The sequence below is a fragment of the Coptis chinensis genome, chromosome 6, assembly GCF_015680905.1.
Source record: "Coptis chinensis isolate HL-2020 chromosome 6, ASM1568090v1, whole genome shotgun sequence".
Lineage (NCBI taxonomy): Eukaryota > Viridiplantae > Streptophyta > Magnoliopsida > Ranunculales > Ranunculaceae > Coptis > Coptis chinensis.
Genome location: NC_141461.1, coordinates 46,614,090 through 46,635,796, shown reverse-complemented (window position 1 = coordinate 46,635,796; position 21,707 = coordinate 46,614,090). Strand labels below are relative to the sequence as shown.

The following is a 21,707-nucleotide window of genomic DNA, read 5'->3' as shown; positions in this document are numbered from 1 at the left end:
CCTATATAAATACCACATTATTTTTCATAAGGAACTACGTAGAAACTTGATCCCTAGAAAACAGATCTTGGAGTGCGTGGCGGCCCATTATTTGGTTCAGTTTCATCTCCCCCAACATCAAATTCCTCTGTTTCTTAGTGCGTTCTTTACCATTTCTCTCGTTGTGTTGAAGCAGTTTACTGCCGAAACAGTTATGATTGTTGAACAAGTTTTTAAAAGAGTCGATGCGTATGCACAAGTCTACTTTCTAGTATATATATATATTAAGTAAATTTGTTAGAAAGTAAATTTGTTAAGTAACTTAAGTAAATTTGTTAGACCTGTGCATACGCACCGGCTCTTTTAAAAACTTGCTTAACAATCATAACTATACATGTAGAAATTTTCTAACAAATCGTGATTCTTGTTTTTGTCACTAACCCCGTTTTAATTATATTAAGTAAATTTGTTAGAAAGTAAATTTTTTAAGTAACTTAAGTAAATTTGTTACGCACCGACTCTTTTAAAAACTTGTTCAACAATCATAACCATACATATAAAATTTTTCTAACAAATCGTGATTTATGTTTTAGTCGCTAACCCGTTTTAATTTCCTAACAAATTATTTTAATCAAGTCTTTAAAACCTGTTTTAATTTCTCAACAAATTGTTTTAATTAAGTTTTAAAAACCCGTTTTTAAATTGGAGGAGGGATCCCGTTTTAATTTAGAAGTGTGATTTCCGTTTGTGTGCGTGGGATAGAGCCACTCCTAAAACGTATAAGGCCATATCTCATCCTACCAGTTGAATTAAGGGATGATATTTTATAGATATGATCTCCCTGCCACTGCCATGAATAACATGCCCACCCAATTTCGGCTCATTCAAATATGTATAACCTAATCAAATGTTATTATGAAATCGGAAAATTCTGGACCGTTAGATAAATGTTCAAAATTGAACACTAGTTTTCGCAAAGTTAGACATATCCAAATAGGATGAAATTTTGTGGGCATGTTATCCATTATGAGAATATCATATCCACAAAAAATCGGGTATTAATTCAATTTGTAAGTTGATGGAGTGGCTCTAATGGGAATGGCTCTATATATAGTAGAGAGAGAGAGGGCTATGGCTGCTTCTTGTTTGCAAATAACATGACCGCGTTCAGAAATTGACACTGTCCTTCTTCATTATTGCATCAAGTTAGAGGACTTGGAAGACTGAAGATATCAGGTGGATATTGACTTCTGTTGGATACGAGTCTTTCTTTGTTGGAAACCTTCAAACGGCCATACAAATACTTTATTGCTACTTCGAAGTCTCTCTATTTAGGCAACCACCTTGCTACCTTAGTAATTCAAAAGACAATTCACACATTTTCGTTTTTTTTTTTTTTTGCGCGTTTTAATACCACATAGTATGCAAGCAGTTTTATCAAGTACAAAACAATCAGTCAATTTTCTTTTAAAATGTGACTCTGTCAAGACTCAAGCAGTAGGCAAAGGGAAAGAGCAAATGAACAATCTATTAAAGAGGTGGGGTGAGATGTCCTTATTTTGCCTAACAAAATCTGAGAAATGTAACATGTATAACTGGAGCAACCAAAGAATAATTCAAATTCTTGTTTAAATCAACACATAAATCAATTTTAGGAACCTACGGTCAGGCATTAAGCTAGACTCTCGCACACGGCACATCCAACTTTGAGGGGGCTCAGTGCCTCAAATTTCTGGATTTTCTGGATAGATTCTTCAAGGATTTTGCTCTTCTGGCTACTTTCAGAGTTACATTTCAAGTGCCTCTTTTATTACTTGCTGGAACTATGAGACTGTGTGCAGTGTGGTTTAATATCTGGTCAGGAAAAGTGCAATGTAGGCCTAAATTATAGAAGTAACATTTTCCGTGATTCTTCAATTACCTTCCAGGTAGCCCTGCTTGTTTGCTAAGCTACAATTTGTAGAGGCAAGTAACCACCCATACAATGAATTGAGAGATTCACTCATAGCATTCCAGCCCCAACAAGAATTCAAAACTTTTATATATCAGACATTTAATTAAAGATATAGAACACAAACCTTCTATAAGTGGAAGAATTACCATTTTTCGAATTATCTAAGGCATTTTCTGACAAAAGTTGGCTTAATAACTTTACCTTTCTATCATCAATTGTGCACCTAACACGATTTTCTGGTTTTCGACCTTATAACTTAAAACGTGATAACCAAGCATAGCCCCTTTTCTCAAAGTAATGAAAGATTCCTCTAAACCTTTAGCCGACACCCCCCCCCCCGCAACATTTGAACTTCAGTTCAGTACTTCAAGTTAATAAGAGACACATTAACTTTAGACCCTTATGTCTTGCAAAAGCTGAGCTTCAACTCCAAGTCTCCAGTTACTCTTATGTCGATATAGGCAGAGAACACGCACACACTTTAACTTGGAAAATTTAGCATGTCATGATTGTTGGAAGGGCCGAACGGCTCTAGTTTGAGTTTTCCACCTTCCCAATGTGGAGAAGACAATGTTGCTGCTTTGCTGGTACTATCTTTACTCTTTTCCTTCTGTTGTGTTGCCTATCTACATAACCAACTGAGATCCCAGCTCTGCATCACATTATTCTGCACCCCAGTCTTCTACGCACAGTTAAATGTCCTGATATGACTCTTCAAGTGCATTTCCCTGGATTTCCATGCTAATTCTTTAGGCCTCTATAAATGCTTCTTATCACCATCCACAAGGCTCCATCCAGGAACCTTCTTTAAATCTCCATCTTTCATCAATTTTCTCAACCTCAGAACATCCTCCCACCTACCAACTTCTGCGTACATATTAGATAAAACAACATAAACCCCATGATTATGAGGTTCCAACATGAGAATCTTCTTCACCACTCTCTCAGCTATTTCAATATTTCTATGGTTCTTACATGCTGTTAACAAAGCTCCAAAAAGTACCACATCAGCTTTCCAAACCATCCCATTTACCAACTCCTCAGCCTCGACTAATCTCCCACTGCGTCCCAAAAGATCAACCATACACCCATAATGCTCAATCTTTGGTTCGACCCCATATTCCCTCGTCATAGAACGAAAAATATCACGACCTTCATCAACTAAACCACCATGACAACAAGCAGATAAGAATCCAACAAAGGTAATATCATTTGGTTCAACCGGCTCCCTCTTCATCTTCCAAAAAATCTTAAGAGCTTTTTCAGCATGCCCGTGACGAGCCAACCCACAAATCATAGCATTCCAAGTAGCAATATTCTTCTCACGCATGTCATAAAACAACCTCTCAGCCATCTCTATCACCCCATTCTTCGCGTACATATCAACCAAAGCAGTCCCAAGAATCAAACCCAATTCAATCCCCTTCTCCTTAATAAACAAATGAATCTGTTGTCCCAAATCCAAAGAACCCGACCTAGCACACGCAGACAAAACAGACGCTAAAGTCGCACTGTTTGGTTCTACCCCTTCATTCACCATTAAATCAAACAACACCAACGCCTCACTCAAACAAAAATTCTGCGTATACCCACTAATCATACTAGTCCAAACAACCAAATTTCTTTCACCAATTTCATCAAACACTTTACGCGAATCACCGACATTACTTGACACACTATAAATTCTTATTAAACCATTAGCTACATACAAATCTAACTCCAACCCAAACTTCAAAACATGACAATGAATCTGTCTACCTAATAAAACATCAAAATAATTAACACAAGCTTTTAAAACAAACGGAAAAGTGTGCTTACCTGGCGAAAGATTCAACTCTCGCATTTTCTTGTAAATAAAAATGGCCTGAGATGGGTTTGGGCTATTAGCTAGTGCTCTAATAATGGTATTCCACATAAATGAATTGGGTTCTTGGGTGTTGTTGAATAGCTTTAAAGCGTAATCTAAATCGCCCGAGGGTGAAAGTGCGGTAAAATTGAGGATTCGGCTTGCGGCGTAGTTGTCGTGAATGCGAGAAGTGGTGATTAGTTGTGCGTGGATTTGTTTAAGGTGGTTCATTGAAGTGCATTTGTCTGCGAGGAGAGAAAATGGTGGTGGGATTGAAGTGTGGGTGTGAAATGAGGAGATGTATTTCAAGAGTGGTGTTTTTGGAGGGAACATTTGGTTTTGTTTTTCAGGAAAACAGGCAACGGCTACTTTTTGTATACAGAGAATGGGCCTGAAGCCCATATAAGTAATAGCTTCAAAGCCCAAGGATTTGAAGTTGGGCTTTTCCCTTGGCCATATGCTAGACTTTAAAGCCAGATTCGTTGGGCTGGGGCCCATAAATTAGTTGATTCACATTATTTTCTCTGTAAGCGCCAAGAGCTGTTCTTTGGAAATTGGAATGTAATCGACTGTGTGGTTATGGTGCTAAAAGCAACGTGGTTAAAAAAAAGTTCCGACTGCTAAATGCTTTCTAGTACAACCAGAGTAGGTTACTGTGAATTTATGTGGGTTCAGACATCAATTTGTTGTACTGGTACTATATTAGAGATCCGTTGCCAAAGAGGAGTGTCAAATTTTAAAACAGTATCACTCTCTTCAGTTGTAACCTCGTTCTCAAGGGGTGCGCTGTATTTACAGATTCAAAGACTGTTTTAGTTTCTGTTTACCGACTCACCTGGTGTTAGTTGACGAGACTACATGTCCATCGCTTTCAAACTTGATGAGCTACCAAGATACCACCACACGGAATTGTAAAACCTCATTCAGACATGTACAAAGAGAGATGAATTTTGAAAATAGAAGCGGGAGATGGTACATATATGTACGAAGGAGAAGCAGATATATATTTCATCACAAAAGGAGAATTAGGGTGTACAGCATTTGCAAAGAGTTACTTCGTTCCATGACATTGAACTTGACAATGGTTAAAAAGAAATATGAGCAAAGCAAAGCATAGGTAATCATATAGTGAATAGACTAAGGTTCACTGACATTCTACAAGGATTTTTTGGGGAGCTTGATATAACAACGCTGCAGATACTAAATCAGTGCGATCTAGGTATTTCTTGAGAAAGGAAGACAACTTCAGCTTGATAATTTCAAAAGGACCAAGAGATGTTCCTCTTGCTATGAGAGGGTTAAGAATCCATCATGAACTGCAGGGCTCCATGCCTAAAATGCACCCTACAAGTAGTTGTGGTAAACTACCGACTAATCCAGACCAGCCTGGAAACAACCTCTGAAGGCCACAAAACCCATATAAACATACTACAAAGTAAAATAGCGCCCTATTTGATCGGCGAAGGAAAATGGAACGTACTCCGACTACTTCAAAGCCCTCTTAAAGAACTCACCCTAACATTTCAGATCAACAACTACATTGATGTCCAGAATTCAGGAGGACATAGATCGGTATGATACCAGGACGTACATTCCATGTACTATGGTCCCGAAGGAGTTTTTACTGTAATTCCATGGCTTGAAGGGCTTTTCATGAGAGGGAAGAGGGAAGAGGAAAGTTGTGGTGGCATCTGAATCCTTTATAGCTGTTCAATTATTGCAAGGAAAAACAAAAATAGAATAAAAAAATAAATAGAATAAAAGCTCCTTGGTTTTGCCCAAATACAGTTCTCGCTATTAGGAGTATTGTATTCTCATGTACTAATGTTAGTTTTGTTAATGTGAATAGAGAGTCAAATAGGCCTACAGACTGCTAGTCTTGCAGATGTGGATTTGTGACTACTTTGTACACTCTCTGGATGAGAAATTCTAGTGAAGATATCCTTGAGATTCTGATGCAGGTTCAGGGTCTGCCTAACCCCCAGAACTTGTTCAAAAAAATATGAATAACCAAAAATTAAAACACCCGATAAGCAGGGGCGGATCTATGAGTTGGCTGACCCGGGCTGTAGCCCCCCCTAACTTTCCTCAAAACCCAAAAGTACAGTGGTAACTATTCACTCCAAAAAAAAAAAAAAAAAAGTAGTGAGAATTAGTGTTAGTAGCCCCCCCTATTGTTGAATCCTGCATCCGCCCCTGCCGATAAGTAGTGGCAGTAAATTACTGACAAATCAAGACCAGCCACATAACAACCTTTAAAGTTCACAAAACTCATATAACAGACTACACACAAGTAAACTAGTAAAAGACTAAAGAACTACCATAAAAGTAGAGGTGGTAAACAACTAACGAATCCAGACCAGCCACGTAACAACCTTAGGACAGAAAATCCATGGAATGATTTTAAACAAAAAGATACTAAATATTCCATAGCAATAGGACTGCTCTCTTAAAGTTGATGTCCAAATGGCCCAGAAAAGGAAATGTTTCCCATGTAATGAAACTACATCTTCAAATTGAATCACTATGTGGACTTTGGGTGGAGTTTTTTCTCCCAAGTAAAGAAATTCAAATAGCTCTATCACCCAAGAGAACAAATGCCATCCTCATCTGACATAGCTGACAGTAGGACTGTACAGTTAGTAAAGTTTGTACATCGCCAAACCTTGGGCCCATGCTAGAATAATGTCACCAACATAGCCAATGTTGGATTTGGGCCGCTGTTCGTCAGTTCTCAAGGGCGGCATTTTAACTTTAAACTCTAAAGGGCCTCTCTAGTACTTCAGAGTAGGATCCCACACTAAATATTGGAGGTAAAGGACTAATTTCACTGCACTCCTAGCAGTCTCCACCTTGGACAAAATCCAGGGTCCTTAATCTTCATCGCCATCACAGGATCATGCCAGATTACTTGTTTATGGCTTTATGTCATCTCGAGGCACACAACTGTCTGACACCGAGACCTACTTCGCAAATCCAGTATACTTGAGCCTACTGGTCATCCATGTTGTTGCATTCACATCAAGGCTTCACAACCACCAACAGCGCAACATCTTTCTTATACAGGGGCACTTTGTTAAGCAACTCCACCAGAGTCGCAGCCTTCGCTGAGGCTCCACCTTGTATGGGTTCAACTCTGCCTTCTCATCATTACTCATTACACACAACCTAACCATCCGGTCTGACACCACTTGTAGGGTTCAATACATTGCCAAACCATGGGCCTACACGCCATGGATCACACTAGCAACAATATTGTCCCCATTTGACTACCCATTAGGTTTAGGCCCACCATAGACACATGGGAGTTCCGTTTAATTCTCCAAGTCCTCATTACAATCTTGGTGTGAGATTCACTGTTATACCGTGAGCTGAACTCTTCTCCGATGTGGACTAATTTCGATTCACACTCCTAAAGTTCACTGATGTACAATATATTGGATAGACACTATGATCTTTCAAACTTTTACACATGACACAGACAATTTTTCATATCAAAATGCAAATCAATGAGGTTATGTGGATTACTTGCATAACTATTAAAACTTCATAACTTAAACTAAGGGAAGAGAAACAATTATTCTTTTTCTCCCAGCAACTAGTCACTATCCTACCTTCACATCTAAACACCATTTTGGAAAATTATCCCTAAAACCACGAGAACTGTCAAGGAAATGTTCACCCAAAAAAACATATATATGGACACAAAGTATATCTCTAATTTTTAAAAATATAATGACACAGGTCAGGAAATATGTGTGTGTGTGTGTGTGTGAAAGTTATTGTTTATACAGGAAAGGGGGAAAGGCGCTTCCTTTTCTATCCTGTATACAATGAGAATAGTCTATCCCTAACTCAAGAACAACCAAGAAAGAACACAATAAGAGATCTGGATTCAGAAGTGCAGATCCCAAAAGAGCGGGGGACTCACCCTCATAAAAATTCAAGATTGCTATGCACTCAGCACTGAAACTTCTTTAAATGCTCCAGTGGACCCACAAAGTGAAATGCTTCACAATAATGGGAACTACACCAACCTGGACTTTGGGACTCACCCTCAACAAGTCTCGCTACTGGTTGGGGTAAGATCCCACACTGAAATCTTGGTGTTGAACTTCTTACTTGTCAAAGGACTAATTTCAGTCCACACTCCTAAAATCTTCACCTTCGACCTAAATCCAAGAAGTCCTCAATCTTTATCACAATAGCACGGTCAGTGAGAGAAGCCCAGAACACTTCTTGAAGACATCTCAGACAAACCCTTCTCGAACATCAACAACCACTGAGCAGCGCCAGTGTACTTATAAGGACTAGAGTACTATACAATCAGAGAGCCTGCTCCAGTCGAAATCATCTGTGTTGATTGATTACACCCCTTACAGCCTCCACATTCACCAATAACACTGTTGGTATACACACTACGTTATGAGACTCCACCTAAGTCGCAGTCTACACTGACACTCCAACTTACATCCCATGTCATTACACTCCAACTGAATCATCGAGTTTAATAGAGATTGTAGGGATGCATGGATCTCACTAGCACCAATGACTTCCCAATTTCACTATCACTCATAAAAGCCTTGTTACCAATTTGGGGTGAGATCCAGACTTATAAACGTGGTATTCCAATGTGAGACTAATTTCATTGACATTCCTGACATACTACCTGGTGTACCACAATATTAGATAGACATAGTGACCTTTCCAATTTTTCAGCATGACATGGATGAATGTACATATCAAAATACAAATTAATAGTGTAGGGGTGGGGGCTGAAGGGAGGGGTATGCTAAGGACCCTTTATAACTTTAGCAAAAGAGACAAACAAACAAAATTTCTCCCAGTAACTAATCAGCTTCCTATCCGCATATTTATGCCCAAAAACACAATACCGTTCAAGGAAAATGGCACACTCCACTATCCATATACAACGTTCAAATTTGAGTATCTAATTTTGGGTTTTCTGCAAACGATTGGTGGAGGTGTAAGAGTCCAATTTAATAGGGCTGCGTACATTCACAATGATGCAGTCCACCCATAAAAAAATTATTGTAATCTTGTGATCATTACTTTAAATACATAAAGCTCACTTAGCCGAAAAAAGGTTTTAATATAAGTAAGATATACATGTATATAATTATTGTGTATACCGGAAAGAGGTCAAGATGGTTCCTCTTCTATCCTGTCTATAATGACATACAAAAGCACTAACTACCAAAAAAAAAAAAAAAAACCCAGTAAGACTTCTAGATTCAAAATTGCAGGTCCTCGAAAGAGTAGAGGACTCACCTTCAAAAAATAAACTGGCTGCTATGTGTTCAATTTTCTCCTTATGTTCTGCAGAATTCCTGGTGATCCTTCAAATAGATCAGACAAATGGTTCTCTATGTCCTCTGCTGTGTACTTTATGTATTTACCAGCATGTCGTCCACTCTCGAGATGGCTCCTGAACCTCCCCATAAATGAGCGGTAAGCTGGAATGACTCTCTCCGATATAGAGATCCGAAGTTCATCACGCAATTGAGGATCTGGAACTTTCCAAGTTGATTGGACCTTATATATTTCTTCAAAGGTGGCATTGAAGTTCTTAAACCTTTCCTTAAGGATAACCTTAGATATGTTACTAAAGCTCCCACTACCAGCAATTCCTTCATCTTTCAAATAAGACAGAACTTTGCTCCAAGAGGCTCTCAGATAACATGTAGAGTACTGACGTATCTGGCTGCGGCGCTTCCGTACCCACTGATCTCCTAAAAGTTTCCCCAGCTCTGAGTTTTTCACTTTTTGAACTATATAAAGGATATTATTCATGAGAAATATATACCGCATTGCACGCTCCTCATAGAGTTCTGACTTATGCTCAAGGCTGGACTCCAGTGAAGAGATTAACAACTGCAGACGTCGACCCATAGGAGATATGTTGTCTAAGTGCAAAGTTACAGCATCATCACCCTCTCGGTTATGCAACCTGTTTCTGTCATTTTCTAAAAGAAGATTTAGAGAATCACTATAATCAACAAGCAGCTTGATATAGTTCATCACATAACGCGTCAAAGGGTGAATCTCACCACCCTGTGTCGGCTTACGGGAGGACTCACTCTGAACTGCATTCTCAAACTCCTCAAATGTGTGTTTAGCTGCCTCACCAAGACCAGTCAATAAGCTCTCAGCCTCACCGCACACAGAATCACCCGAACCATCTGAAAACAATGCTTTCAACTCCAACTGCACATTTGCCAGCGCATCATACATGTCAAGTATTCGAAACAACTTCTCGGGCGAACATTTAACGACCACAATAGCTTGACCAAAATTCAACAGTTGCATCAGACATGCCTTTGCAGTTTCCGTAAAGCACTCTCCTCTAATCCGTTCACAAACACCAAAAACCTGTTCACAAAGCTGCTTCTCGGCGGAAAAAACAAACCTAACAACAACCTTAACCGCATGAATCCATTTCTTCATCTTATCATCCAACAAACCCCACTCAAGCCTCTGCACTTCCTCAATACTCATTTTCTCAAAACCAAGAACCGAGAAACAATCATACAACGCATCACGACGAACACTAGTATAAACCTGACAACACTCCTTCTCATACCCCGCCTTAATCATTCTCTCCGCAATCTCCTTCAAATCCACAACAGCATCCGCATCTACCAAATCCAAACACAAATCCTCCCCTAAACTAACCCTCCTCTCGCGATCATCATCAACAGAAGTCTCAAAACCATCTTTCGATACCACAGACAACGATATCCTCCTAATCGACCCGCAAATCCTCTCCTCATCAAACGGAAGCACATTCCTAATCATCACACCACGAAACTCTTCCTCTAATCTCAACATTGCCATTTGTATAACATTATCTACTCGCTTCGCCAACTTATCATTATCTCTTAATAATCCTAAAATTCCATCCACCGCTAATAAATAAGACTGTTGTTTATTTTTCGACATACTAAAATTTGACTCCAAATCAAGTATAATTTTCTCAAACTTATTCACATTCTTTGAGGATGTAAAACTTTTTACTACATCTTCTCCTTCTTCACAAGTAGGTGTCATTTTTTTTTTTTTTTAATGAAAAATAGAGTGTGTATATAAATACAAATTTTGAGTGGATGCCAAAGAGGTGAAGTGAAGTGGAGACAGTTTCGGGGGAATCTATTTGGAACGTTTCGTACTGGAAAGGTCACATCACTTTTTTGAGCAAGTGTTTGTTTGTGTTTGTTTCATTAAACATGGTACGAGGATAGAATGTTCTTTTCATTCTTTGACCCAGTCCAAATTGTTTGACTATTTGGGTCCAGTCACTAGGCCTTTGGCCGGTTGGGCCACATCATTTGGGCCTTTGTGGGATTTTACTGAAAAGGTTTGTGGGGATTGTGTTTGATGAAGGGAACAAGTTAATGACGAAGGCTAAACTAAGAAGATTTATGGCTTACTTCGAACTAACGTACTGGAAGTGCGGAACCCCTTTTAATATGACTTCAGGTTCAAAGCTTAACATCTACGAACTTTAGAAATCATTGATATGTTTACTACTGTGTCAGCAGATTGTAAATTTTCAATTTCGAAATGAACATGTGGAAATTTAAGAGGAGAAACATTTGACACTGAATAATTCCAAGGCAGATTTCGGTAGTTTGTTCTTTATTATGTTAAAACCAGTAGCAACAAGCATACAACAACAAATTGCCTGCATTTACAGAGGACCTGCCTATGACGACACATAAATCAGCTTGCATACTAGCAAAAAAGGACCTCAAATTGTCTAGATCTACGAACACATGGTACAATCAAAGCTACATGACTACCACGCCTCCTCCAGATGCAGTCAAGGATCGATATTTACAAGATTAAGAAATCTCAACCTTTGCTCTACAGAGACAATTGCCTAACACCGTCCGAAAGTTACAAGAGCTTTAAACCCTGCTGTTCTGAGGCATTGGCACAACACCATCAAAGAAATCTCCAAAATAATTACGCGGTTCGTGCACCAGTTTAGAGATGATGTCTCTAAGTGTTATAACGCCCTCCAGATTTCCATCCTTGTCCACTACATATATTCGATGTATCTTCTCAGTGTCGAGCCTCTGAATTACTTCTTTGATAGTGTTGTCTCTTCCACAAGTAACTGTGCCAAGTAACATGGGTGAAACCTCATGTTGCTCCTCCAGGTGAACTCGAACCACATTAAGGAAGTTCTTAGCAGTGATTGATCTGCATGAACATGTAAACATTTGAGTTTTTTAACCATTTTTTATCGCAAAAGTAACTGGTTTTGGTACAATGCATAGCTATTGAGATATGAACAATTCAATTAACATTACTCTATTAATGACAGAATTTTTGTGACATAATGGGGGGACTCATATCATACAGATGACAAGTCCAAACTGTCTTTAAATAGGATAGGATACACTCTCTAGCTAACCAAAAAAGTTTGTTAACCCTAATATGCCAAATAAGTTGTTCCACTCAAATGTCTTTTTCTTTTTGCATCATGAGAGAAAATAATAAAAAATTAAATCTGATCAGTATCATGTATCATTAAAAATTATGGGATTAGTAACATGAATAGTTTTCTTTCATTTTAGTATTTACTCTATTTACTTATTTAGAGAGTTTTATCTTAAAGGCGTGTGCCTTGAGGTTCCTTTTCACCATCCCAGTGTACCAACTGGGACTTGTACAATTGATAGCGCAGAAAGTGGTTATATTTGACAAAGATGGATGACACAGGTGAGCATAGGTGAGCATGATATCTCAGGTTTTAAATGACCTTGAAGTTTGCCTTAGGGGATTTGAAACTTAACGTAATGCCCATCTCATAACTATCTAGGGTTAAAAGTCAAAACACTAGACATAACATGAGAAATATTTCATCTTACCACTTTTTTTTTCGTGGCATATGACACGCATATGACACGCTTCTCCAAGATTCTATTGAGACTATATACACAAGGCAAACATGATGACTAAACTAAATCAAACTGGCTACCAACCTGTAATTTTTGTATATTTCTGGAGCAGTCAAAAGGAACTGAACATCTCTGATACTTATATTTCCAATTGCCTTCCTTCCACTACCTTCAACAACCGGAAGACCACCGATCCCACTTTCTCTCATCAGTTTAAATACCTGGAGAACTGGTTCCTCCTCGTACACCTATATGAAAGCCATTTCCAAAAAGTTAAAAGTCACTATAGCTAGAAAATTCAAGTACCGGCAAGTGAAAAAGAAAAAGGAAAAACATGCAGCTCCAAATAGGGATTGACAAGCCATTAGTTTGACTTGTAGCCACTAGCCAACATCTGTTCTTGAGTACCTGTTAAAAGATCCAGGTTATTAACTCTAGTGAAATACTTCCCCTTCCCCCCTCCATCTCCATATAAAAAATTAAAAAAAAAACAAACAAATCATAAACTTTTGTTTAAGAGACTGAATATTACAATCAACTGTGAAGGTACCAAATAGAAGAACCCTGTCTTGAAGGTGAAGGCACCCAGAGGCCAGCTGGTTAAGCCTTGGGTGGTTCATGGTTGGGCTCCAAGGTCAACAATCCAACTTTTCATACTTGGGAACATTATTTGGAAGACAAAGGAGGAGAACCACACAACTTTTTGGAGTATAAAGAACATGAATATATCTTACTTATTCTACAGTCAATTTCTCATATACTCGTGACATAGATCTATGCTTATATCCTACCACAAAAAAATTAAAACACTCCATGCAAGACAGAACAACCGAGCACCTTGATTAGTTGGTCCCTTGTCATAATTGGTAAACCAAGCTCAAAAAGCTTCTTCTTGCCCCAGTTTTCAAACCAATGGAGTCCAACACATTCTGCCAGCATGTGAACAACAGCAGACTGTGTGATAATGTTATCAATTTTTACTTCCCCTAGATCAACCACTGGGAGGCTCTTCATTTTGTATTTGGATAGCAACAGCAGCATGGTTAGGAAAGTGTCAGACTTCTGCAGCGCAAGAAATGGGGCCCATCGAAATGAACCAGAGATGTCTTGAACCTATAAGAAAGTAGAACTGTACAGTCATCAAATTTCACTATGGAAGTAAAGTGTTAACAATTGATAAAAATTAACATATAAAAGACGTAAAAACAACGGTGGGTTGTTCACCTAAAACAAGAATAAGAGATTCTGTCTAAAACTAGCCATGGCGACACTACTAATCCAAAAGTATAATATGATTTTTCTTGGCTAATATGACATAGAATAGTTTTTTATCTGTAAAATGTCCATATCTTATATAAATTGTTTGAATATTTCAGGATGAGAATCACCATACATGAAGAGGATAAAGGAATATAACAAAACGAGAAGAAGAAAAAGACACGTCATATCATAGGTCATCAACATGATATAATACATGCAAATCATCTTACATTTGAAAACATGTAATCAATTATTATACATGATATGAAGTACTTTGCAGAATGAACAAATCCAACAATCCAAAACCAACACTCTATATGCATGTCTAAACAAATAGCCCATAGAAGAGACTAAGTATTAGCAACCTTTGTATTCTTATAGAAATCTGAAGAAGTCAGAGTCTCGAAAAAGCTTCCACCCATTGAAGCGGCAGCTTCTGGACCTGAGTGCCCAGGTCCAACAGCGGCAGTCGTTCCAGCACCAGCTGCAGCAACAAGAGCAGTTCCAACTATTGCAGATGGCGGTGTTCCCAGTGTGGCAGCACTTACTGCAGCTGCTACTCTGCCTGTAACTAGGCCCATGCCTGCAGATCCACCCATCATGCGGAGAGCTGCAAGTTCAGACTGCAAAAACAATGTACTCAGTTTTCACACTGCTGAAGAAGGTAAAAAATTAAAAACAAGTTATGGACTTTCTCACTTTCTAGGCTGGATAATCTTCCTCCAGCCTTTTAGTTTTTCTTAATTAAAATTTAAGAGCGAAAATTACATACCAGCGTCAAAGTAGTACAGGAACAAAACAAGAAAAAAGCATTATAGTACTATGGCCTTTTTCTGATACTGGTAAGCGAAGTATATATTCAGCCTTTTACGATATAGGAACACAAATGAGGCGTGAATTGGTAGAAAGCTGAGCAGATACTTGGGTGTATTATGTTACACCGGAACTAGAGCAAAATTCAAGTCAATGACATCTTTTTCTCTCCTTAACAGGAACAAGTACTGGCATTAAGTTTAGGGTAGAGAAGGAGCACAGTAATAAAGAGAAGGGTGTTTGGTGATTGACATTCAAAAGATTAGATTATTTAGACTTCACAAGTATAACTCTTTTATAATGATAGGCGTAGAAACCTGATGCAGAAGCCAAACAGCAATTCCAGCAAACTCTACGATGCCCATGTATCTGTCAATCCAACTGGCATCTTCAGGTGCCTCCACATTCCGCACTGGCGCACTCAGTAATTTGTGCTTGGACAGTATTTGGACAGCCTCTGCCAGACTGGAGTTCGAGGTTATATCAATTACTGAAGACAAGTCAGCCAAGAAAATGTAATGCTATGTGTCAGTCACTATTTACATCTGAATAATTAGATCTGAATTCACAAAAACAAGGGCAGATCAAGAAAGCACAATTATGAGATAGAAACAATGTAGCCCAATAAGAGATTTTTTAAGCATACACAATGAGAGATACTCCTACTTCAGGCCTAAACTAAATATATGCACAAAGAAAATGGAAAAGGAGTGTCAAAAAGAAGCATAACTTCCATTATCCATGAGTGCACAGTTTTCTCAATGTATAGGGCCATGCATGTCAAAAAATGGGAATGGGGATTTGCTATTTCGAAAGATTAAATCTAGGACCCAACTTGTTAATATGGTAAAGTAATTTGAAATTAACTAGATACTTAAATCAAGAATTTATGCATAAGAAGGTTCTTGTTGTTGAGGATAGCAAAGGGTCCGAGGCCTGAATTCCATACGAATTCTTCCCTTAGCTCGGAGGAGAGATTTAGAGCGGCATAGACACTTAGCAAAGCAGAGATCTTCTTTTAAGTAAGCACCCATCAATGTGATAGGCTGGAGCCACATATTTCCTCTCCCTTAATCACTCCTTTAGCTCAAATTCCCTGTTGTGAAGATCAATATTTACAGTTACAAAAATCAGAGTAATAGCAACACAGCCTAAGTGCTCCCGTATCCTGTTAATCTCTGTGTATGGGAATAACAACCTTATCTATCCCTATTTCTTCCCCACTTATCTATCCCTATTTCTCCCCACAGAAACACTTAGGGAAGCAGAATCCTGTCCAAAGCAGTAACTAATGCACCAGAGTAATCTACCACATGCAGTGTAAAGGTAAAAACTGGCAGAGTTGGCTAGCTTTCCCCTTGCTCACATTTGTTTTGCTGTTTTTAACCTATGAGACATGGACACACCATATATCAAAAGTAATCCGTGTCGGACACATTTTGTATGTGATATACTCCAATTTTTGATATTTCACCGTGTCAGACACTTCGTATCCGTGTCGGATGCGGACACACCTATCCGTGTCAATGTAACTTAGTTCTGAAGAACTTCACCATTACATATGCACATGACCAGAAAGGCAGATACTTTTTATCACATCAATTTTTACAGCCTACTCTCTCTCTCTCTCAACGTCATCAAACAAGTTATGGATCACAAGCATGAAGCTTCAGATAATAGTGAAAGGGACCAGCATTTTAAGTTTGTAAGGCATGGTTGACAATAAGAGAAGGCTCAAAGACTTGTTTGAGCCAAAGGAGCAAAACATCTTCAAAAAGTTTCTTAGATTCATATTAGGAGTTTTCAGGAGTAGGACACAGGATTGTCGTGTAAATTTAATTTCAGTGGAACATGTAGTTGGAGGTATTCATATCACGGGCGATACATTATTATCAGTTTATGACCCACATGTGAAACTCTTCCCCATCACTAAAGCACGCCCCCTACTTATCTCGAAAAACTTTCCCCAACTTGTGATGCGACACTCTATCGACATGATTGGAGATGCCCCAGAAGATGAGAAATTTCACACTATAGTGTCGGTGATGATACCAGAGGTCTGGGGGTCGAACCCCGCCAGCATCCAAAACAAAAAAAAAAGAACACATTCTCAGTAGGAATGTAGAACGAGTTAGCACTCAGTCACTCAGCATGTATGATTATGAGCAACACAAATATAATTATCTGTAATAAGAAAAGTGTAACAAGTAGAGTTTGGTGAATCGAGATACAATGAATAAAGTAAATTGAGTGATACCTTGAGAGGGAGCAGCAGGAGGGAATGAAGAAACAGGGATGCTTTCGAAACAAGAGTTGAGTTTCTCAGAAGGAGTGAGTTGAGGTTGTTGTATGTCCCATAAATCCTCTAATCTCAATCCTAGTTTTGCTTCTGGACTTCTTGGACTCTCCTCTTCCATTCTCTCTCTCTCTCTCTTCTCTTCTGTGTAAAGTCTACTGTAATAAGTTCCACTGTTTCAAGTGTTGATCTCTTTTGCATAAAAAATTGAAATGTTTTTGCTTACGTGGTTGATGGTTCCACAGTTGACAATTGGACCTGAATAGTACCCGACTCGAAACCCATTTACTGTGAAGGTGGTAAAATGGGCCGGGCTTGAACTTTATATGGGGACGGGTCTGCGGGCTTTAAAATGCACTGATTTTGATTCTAGGTTTTTATGCATTTCTCTCCACTTTCCTCTCTATATGCAACGAAATTGAGAACCAAATTGGAATCCTCTTTAAGAGGATAGTAACAGCTTTACTAACCCCAAAACGAAGGAATAGAACCAAATTCTTGAAGAAGATAGTAATGGACTACAATATATAAAGCTCATTGGTAGAAGTTGCTTCTAAGTAGGGATCACCCGAGAAAGGGCTAAGGGCTTCAAATGTACTTGTAAAGATTTATTCGACTTAATACAATACCGCTTCCATTTTTACGAAAAAATTGCAATCCTCTTTCTATACTCTTCCCAAGAGAACAAACCACTCACACTTTTATAGTTTTACCCCACTTCACCTTTATAAACTAACCATTATATATCATTTACATAAAAAACAATGAAGTAATAAAGTAAATAAATTAAAATAATAAAATAGATAGATAAATTAAAACAAATAAATAAATAAAAAGTAGGATTCTTTAATAAGCATGATTTCATATTGAAAATAAGAAGAAGAGAGTTTCAATTAGGCTAATTTAATTAATATATTTACCCCCCCCCCCGCCAAACAAAATGCAGCACATACACATAAGGAGGATCCTGGTTGTTACACTACATTCTACTTCCATGTTAAGACATTGTATTCTTAATTTCATCACACAATTTTTCTAGTAGTGTTGAATAACTAACAGATTGTAGAGGTTTGGTATTTTGGGGTCAATGACCTAAGGTTATGATTGATAGGGAGTGGCTGCACTCTTTTTTGGGATAAGAGTTGCCTATGTATCAAGTTTATCGGGGTAAACTTGAATCAAGTCTCACGTAGTTCATCTCTCTCTATATATAGATGTTTGAGTTGACTTTCTTTATTTGCTTCAGGCCGTTGTTACATGTAGATTCATATATTTGTGCTATCTTGATGATTCGATATTACTCCTGATGTTACAAAGTAAATGTCTCCTTGATTAGTGCGTTTACTAAGCTCTAGGATTCCGCTAGGTCATTTGCTTCCATATATGACTGTAATTGGTATTTGGGACGACCTGAGTCTGGGTCGTTGTTACGTCCTGATGGCTTGGTACGAGTTGGTGTGTGGACACGTGTGTTGTAGTGATATGAAATGTAGAACGGATGGTACTTACACAATCCCCTTTATTTTATTCATTCTTTGGACAGTTGTGGTGTGAAAAGAATGGGTAAAATAAAGTTTTAAAACACATGTCGTATAGCTGGTTCGTTTGAATGGTTTTGGAAATTGTGTGAGAACTGTTGGACTTGATCCATGGGCCCAAATCGCGGCAGTTTGTGGGCAAGTTATGATGGATTTTGTGGGAAGACGAAACGATTTGTTTTTTCTCGAGGCTTGTGCAGCTGAGGGGTTTTCGTGTGGGAAAGGCTTCTCATTTTTCATTCTACCAACATAAGTGAAGAAAAAGCAGAGAGAAAAGAAAAACCAACCCTTCTCATCTTTTTGTTTTCAGGTACGTTTCTTTGAATCTAAAAACTTGATCTTTTGTTTCTTTTTGCTTTCATAATGTCTATGACCAATGATAGTTTGAGTGGAGAAGTGGAGTTGGATTAGTGGAGAGAGAGAATTGTTAGTGATGAAGATTGTGGTGTTAGGGCACGTAGTGGAGGAGACGCTTCATCGTCTTCTTTAGTGGAGACAATGGTTGAGGAGGCAGGGCCTAGGTCGGTAGATTGTTATGCTGCTCTGAGGGAGGAGTTTGGTTGGGTAGAGACCGACCTGACTATATACGACCTGAGTGGAGAAATGAATGTGTTTAATAGTGATTACGTTCCTCAGGATGGGGGTGTGGTGGTTTATTATGGTCAGTTGAAGGTTGGGATGAGGCTTCGGTTCTCACGGCTTATTGTAGAAGTTTTAAATTTTTATGGAAAAGCCCCTTGTCAGTTTGTAGAGAATAGTTGGAGGGTTTTCCATGTGTTGGATTTGTTGAATGAGAGGGGTTACAACATCTGTTTATCAGATGTGTTAGAACATTTTTTTGTGAAGAGGTCGTCTGCAATGAACTTTAGTTTGCAGGTCATGAAGGGGAAATCTGTTGTGATTGTGGGGGGCAAGTAAGGAGGAATGAGGGGTGTAGGCCATTATTGGTTGTGGGTAATTACAGCCTCTATGATTGGGAGTTGGATAACCGTACTATAAAGTGGGATGGTAGGTCGCTATTTTATAGGTCGTATTATATGTATTGTATTTGATATGTTGAACGTTCTAATAGTTTTGTTTTGTTGTTGCAGAGGTTGCTATTTGTGGGCACACAAACATCGACGTTATAGAAAAGTTTACTTGTTTGAGTTAGGAGGAGAAACGAGCTATCTTGGGGGAGGTTGCGCATTACTTTAAAAAGCATGGAGGAGAGAAGAAACATCGACGTTATAGAAAAGTTTGCTTGTTTGAGTTAGGAGAAGAAACGAGCTATCTTGGGGGAGGTTGCACATTACTTTAAGAAGCATGGAGGAGAGAAGATCAACCAGAAGAAGGTGGAGCAAAAGAAAAGGGCTCGTAAGCTTGTTTTTGACATCTCTGATTCTAGCTCGGACATTGGGATGGAGAGGGAGAGCCAAAGAAGGCAACTTGTTTCTGGAGTGAGAATGGCTGGAGGAGCTGCTGATAATCGTTCTGCTTCTAGACGTTCTGAGGGAGGTGATAGTGACCTTGCTAGTCGTGTTGGTGGGAGTGATGGGGGAGGTGGTGATGCTCCTGCTTCCTTCCGGAGGCCTCAGCTGAAGAGGCGTTCTGAGGTGGCTAAGTCTGAGGGGGTCAAGAGGGACCCGAACTGAGTCTGAGGAACGACCTGGTGCGGGGGAAGGTCATACTTCTTCAGGTCGGGCTCCTTTAAATAAGATGAATCTGAAGGAGTTGGCTGTTGATGTGGGGGTGGCTGATGCCCAGGTAAGAAGAAGGTTAGTGAGGACCGGAGCGGTTGCTTTCGAGAGAAATAAAAGGGGGCCGGAGAGTCGCCCCAGTGACAAGCTGCTCTTGAGTCTGAAGTCCTAGATAGGCTGGTCACCTACTATGACCCAATGAGTGGGTTGACCAGGCTGGTGAAGAATAGGGACTGCAGCTTCAAGTCTTCACTAGTTGCTGGAAGGTTGTTGGAGAGTATTGCTTTGGATGTAGATAGACACCAGTTGGAGACTGGGAAAGACTTGGAGGTGAACCTGAAAGATATGGATCGCTCCATCTGCTTTGTAAGTGTCCCTCCGCTCTGAGCTTTTGTTTTGTACTGGTATTTATTGCTTTGTGACTTATTTTGTTGGTTGTTAGGTCCTGGCTATGTATAGGAAGCTGAGGGAGATGACAACTATCTCTGACCTGTACAAGAAGGAGATGGATGCTGCCAAGGATGCCTATGACAAGCTGCTGGCTATGCAAGAGGTGGAACGAGCTAAAGTGTTTAGGTTGAGGTTGCAGGTCAGGGATTTGGCTGGGAAGGTGGCTTTGTTGCAACCATCACTTGATGCTTCAAGAGTGGAGGTTCAACATTGGATTGCTGAGAGCAAATGATCACACGACGTTGCTGAACGAGCTCAAGCTAAATATAATGACCTGGTCGATCTTGTAGAGAGTGGTGATGCTTACGTTCTAGTGGATGATTTCATGGAGCTAGAACATAAGTACAAAACCATCAAGAGGTCGGTTGAAAGTGGGTTTACAACACTAGTTGTGGACAGTACTATTGTAGATACTAGTAGATGACCTGACCTACCAACCGACCAGAGTGTTGCTCTAGCTGCTCAGCTAACTGAAGATGTTGCCACAGAAGTGCTGAATGTAAGTAGTGATCCAGCTTGTGGCCCTTTTGGTGAAGAGGGTTGCCCACTGAAGCCCTTGAATGTGGAAAATCTTCCCTGTGTCCTCTGATTGTGTCTTATAATTTTGAGTGATGAATTTTTGAACTATACATCCTTCTGATACTGCTAACTGATGTTTTTTTTTTATGATAGGGGCGCTGAGGTCGTTTTCTCAGGATAACCTGGGGGCCTCTAGCATCTAACCAAATTTGTAAGAAGTAAAAATTACTTAAATTACTCAAATTACTTACTTGTTATGAATTGATATTGTCTTTGAATTTTGTATAAATGTGATTGCTTCCATTGCTTCTTGATTTGTTATTTGATAATTTGTGTTACATAGTAGTAGATGCTTGTAGGTCATCTGATGCCTTTTTAGGTCGTAAATGTTTATGTACGACCTGATAGATGCACGTAGTTGGCACCTAGGCTTCCTTATGTGT

The 21,707-nt window shown here is 39.1% G+C and overlaps 2 protein-coding genes and 1 pseudogene across 3 annotated transcripts; all 3 read right to left on the bottom strand.

The window, feature by feature from the left end:
• Positions 1–1,684: 1,684 nt before the first annotated feature.
• LOC147493261 (pentatricopeptide repeat-containing protein At5g56310 pseudogene) lies at positions 1,685–4,111 on the bottom strand (annotated as a pseudogene). Its single transcript, XR_015198603.1, has one exon. The product of XR_015198603.1 is annotated as a pentatricopeptide repeat-containing protein At5g56310 pseudogene (transcript).
• Positions 4,112–8,872: 4,761 nt separating this feature from the next.
• On the bottom strand, positions 8,873–11,017 carry LOC147493260 (exocyst complex component EXO70E2-like). Its single transcript, XM_086568859.1, has one exon. It carries the CDS (start codon positions 10,848–10,850, stop codon positions 9,093–9,095), a length of 1,758 nt encoding a protein of 585 aa, XP_086424985.1. The 5' UTR covers positions 10,851–11,017; the 3' UTR covers positions 8,873–9,092.
• A 392-nt stretch (positions 11,018–11,409) lies between these two features.
• On the bottom strand, positions 11,410–17,648 carry KING1 (SNF1-related protein kinase regulatory subunit gamma 1). The gene is made up of 6 exons (XM_086565283.1): positions 17,040–17,648; positions 15,100–15,272; positions 14,335–14,592; positions 13,547–13,822; positions 12,794–12,957; positions 11,410–12,008 (listed from the first exon to the last, which is right to left on the bottom strand). Exons 1-6 carry the CDS (start codon positions 17,197–17,199, stop codon positions 11,711–11,713), a joined length of 1,329 nt encoding a protein of 442 aa, XP_086421409.1. The 5' UTR covers positions 17,200–17,648; the 3' UTR covers positions 11,410–11,710.
• Positions 17,649–21,707: the final 4,059 nt, after the last annotated feature.

Excerpts from the sequence above, each read along its gene's own strand:
- LOC147493260 (XM_086568859.1), bottom strand. The coding sequence starts at position 10,850 with ATGACACCTACTTGTGAAGAAGGAGAAGATGTAGTAAAAAGTTTTACA.
- KING1 (XM_086565283.1), bottom strand. The coding sequence starts at position 17,199 with ATGGAAGAGGAGAGTCCAAGAAGTCCAGAAGCAAAACTAGGATTGAGA. Across the intron at positions 12,958-13,546 it reads CAAGGGACCAACTAATCAAG|GTGTACGAGGAGGAACCAGT; the intron begins GTGCTCGGTTGT and ends GCTTTCATATAG. Across the intron at positions 12,009-12,793 it reads GAAATATACAAAAATTACAG|ATCAATCACTGCTAAGAACT; the intron begins GTTGGTAGCCAG and ends ATGTTCATGCAG.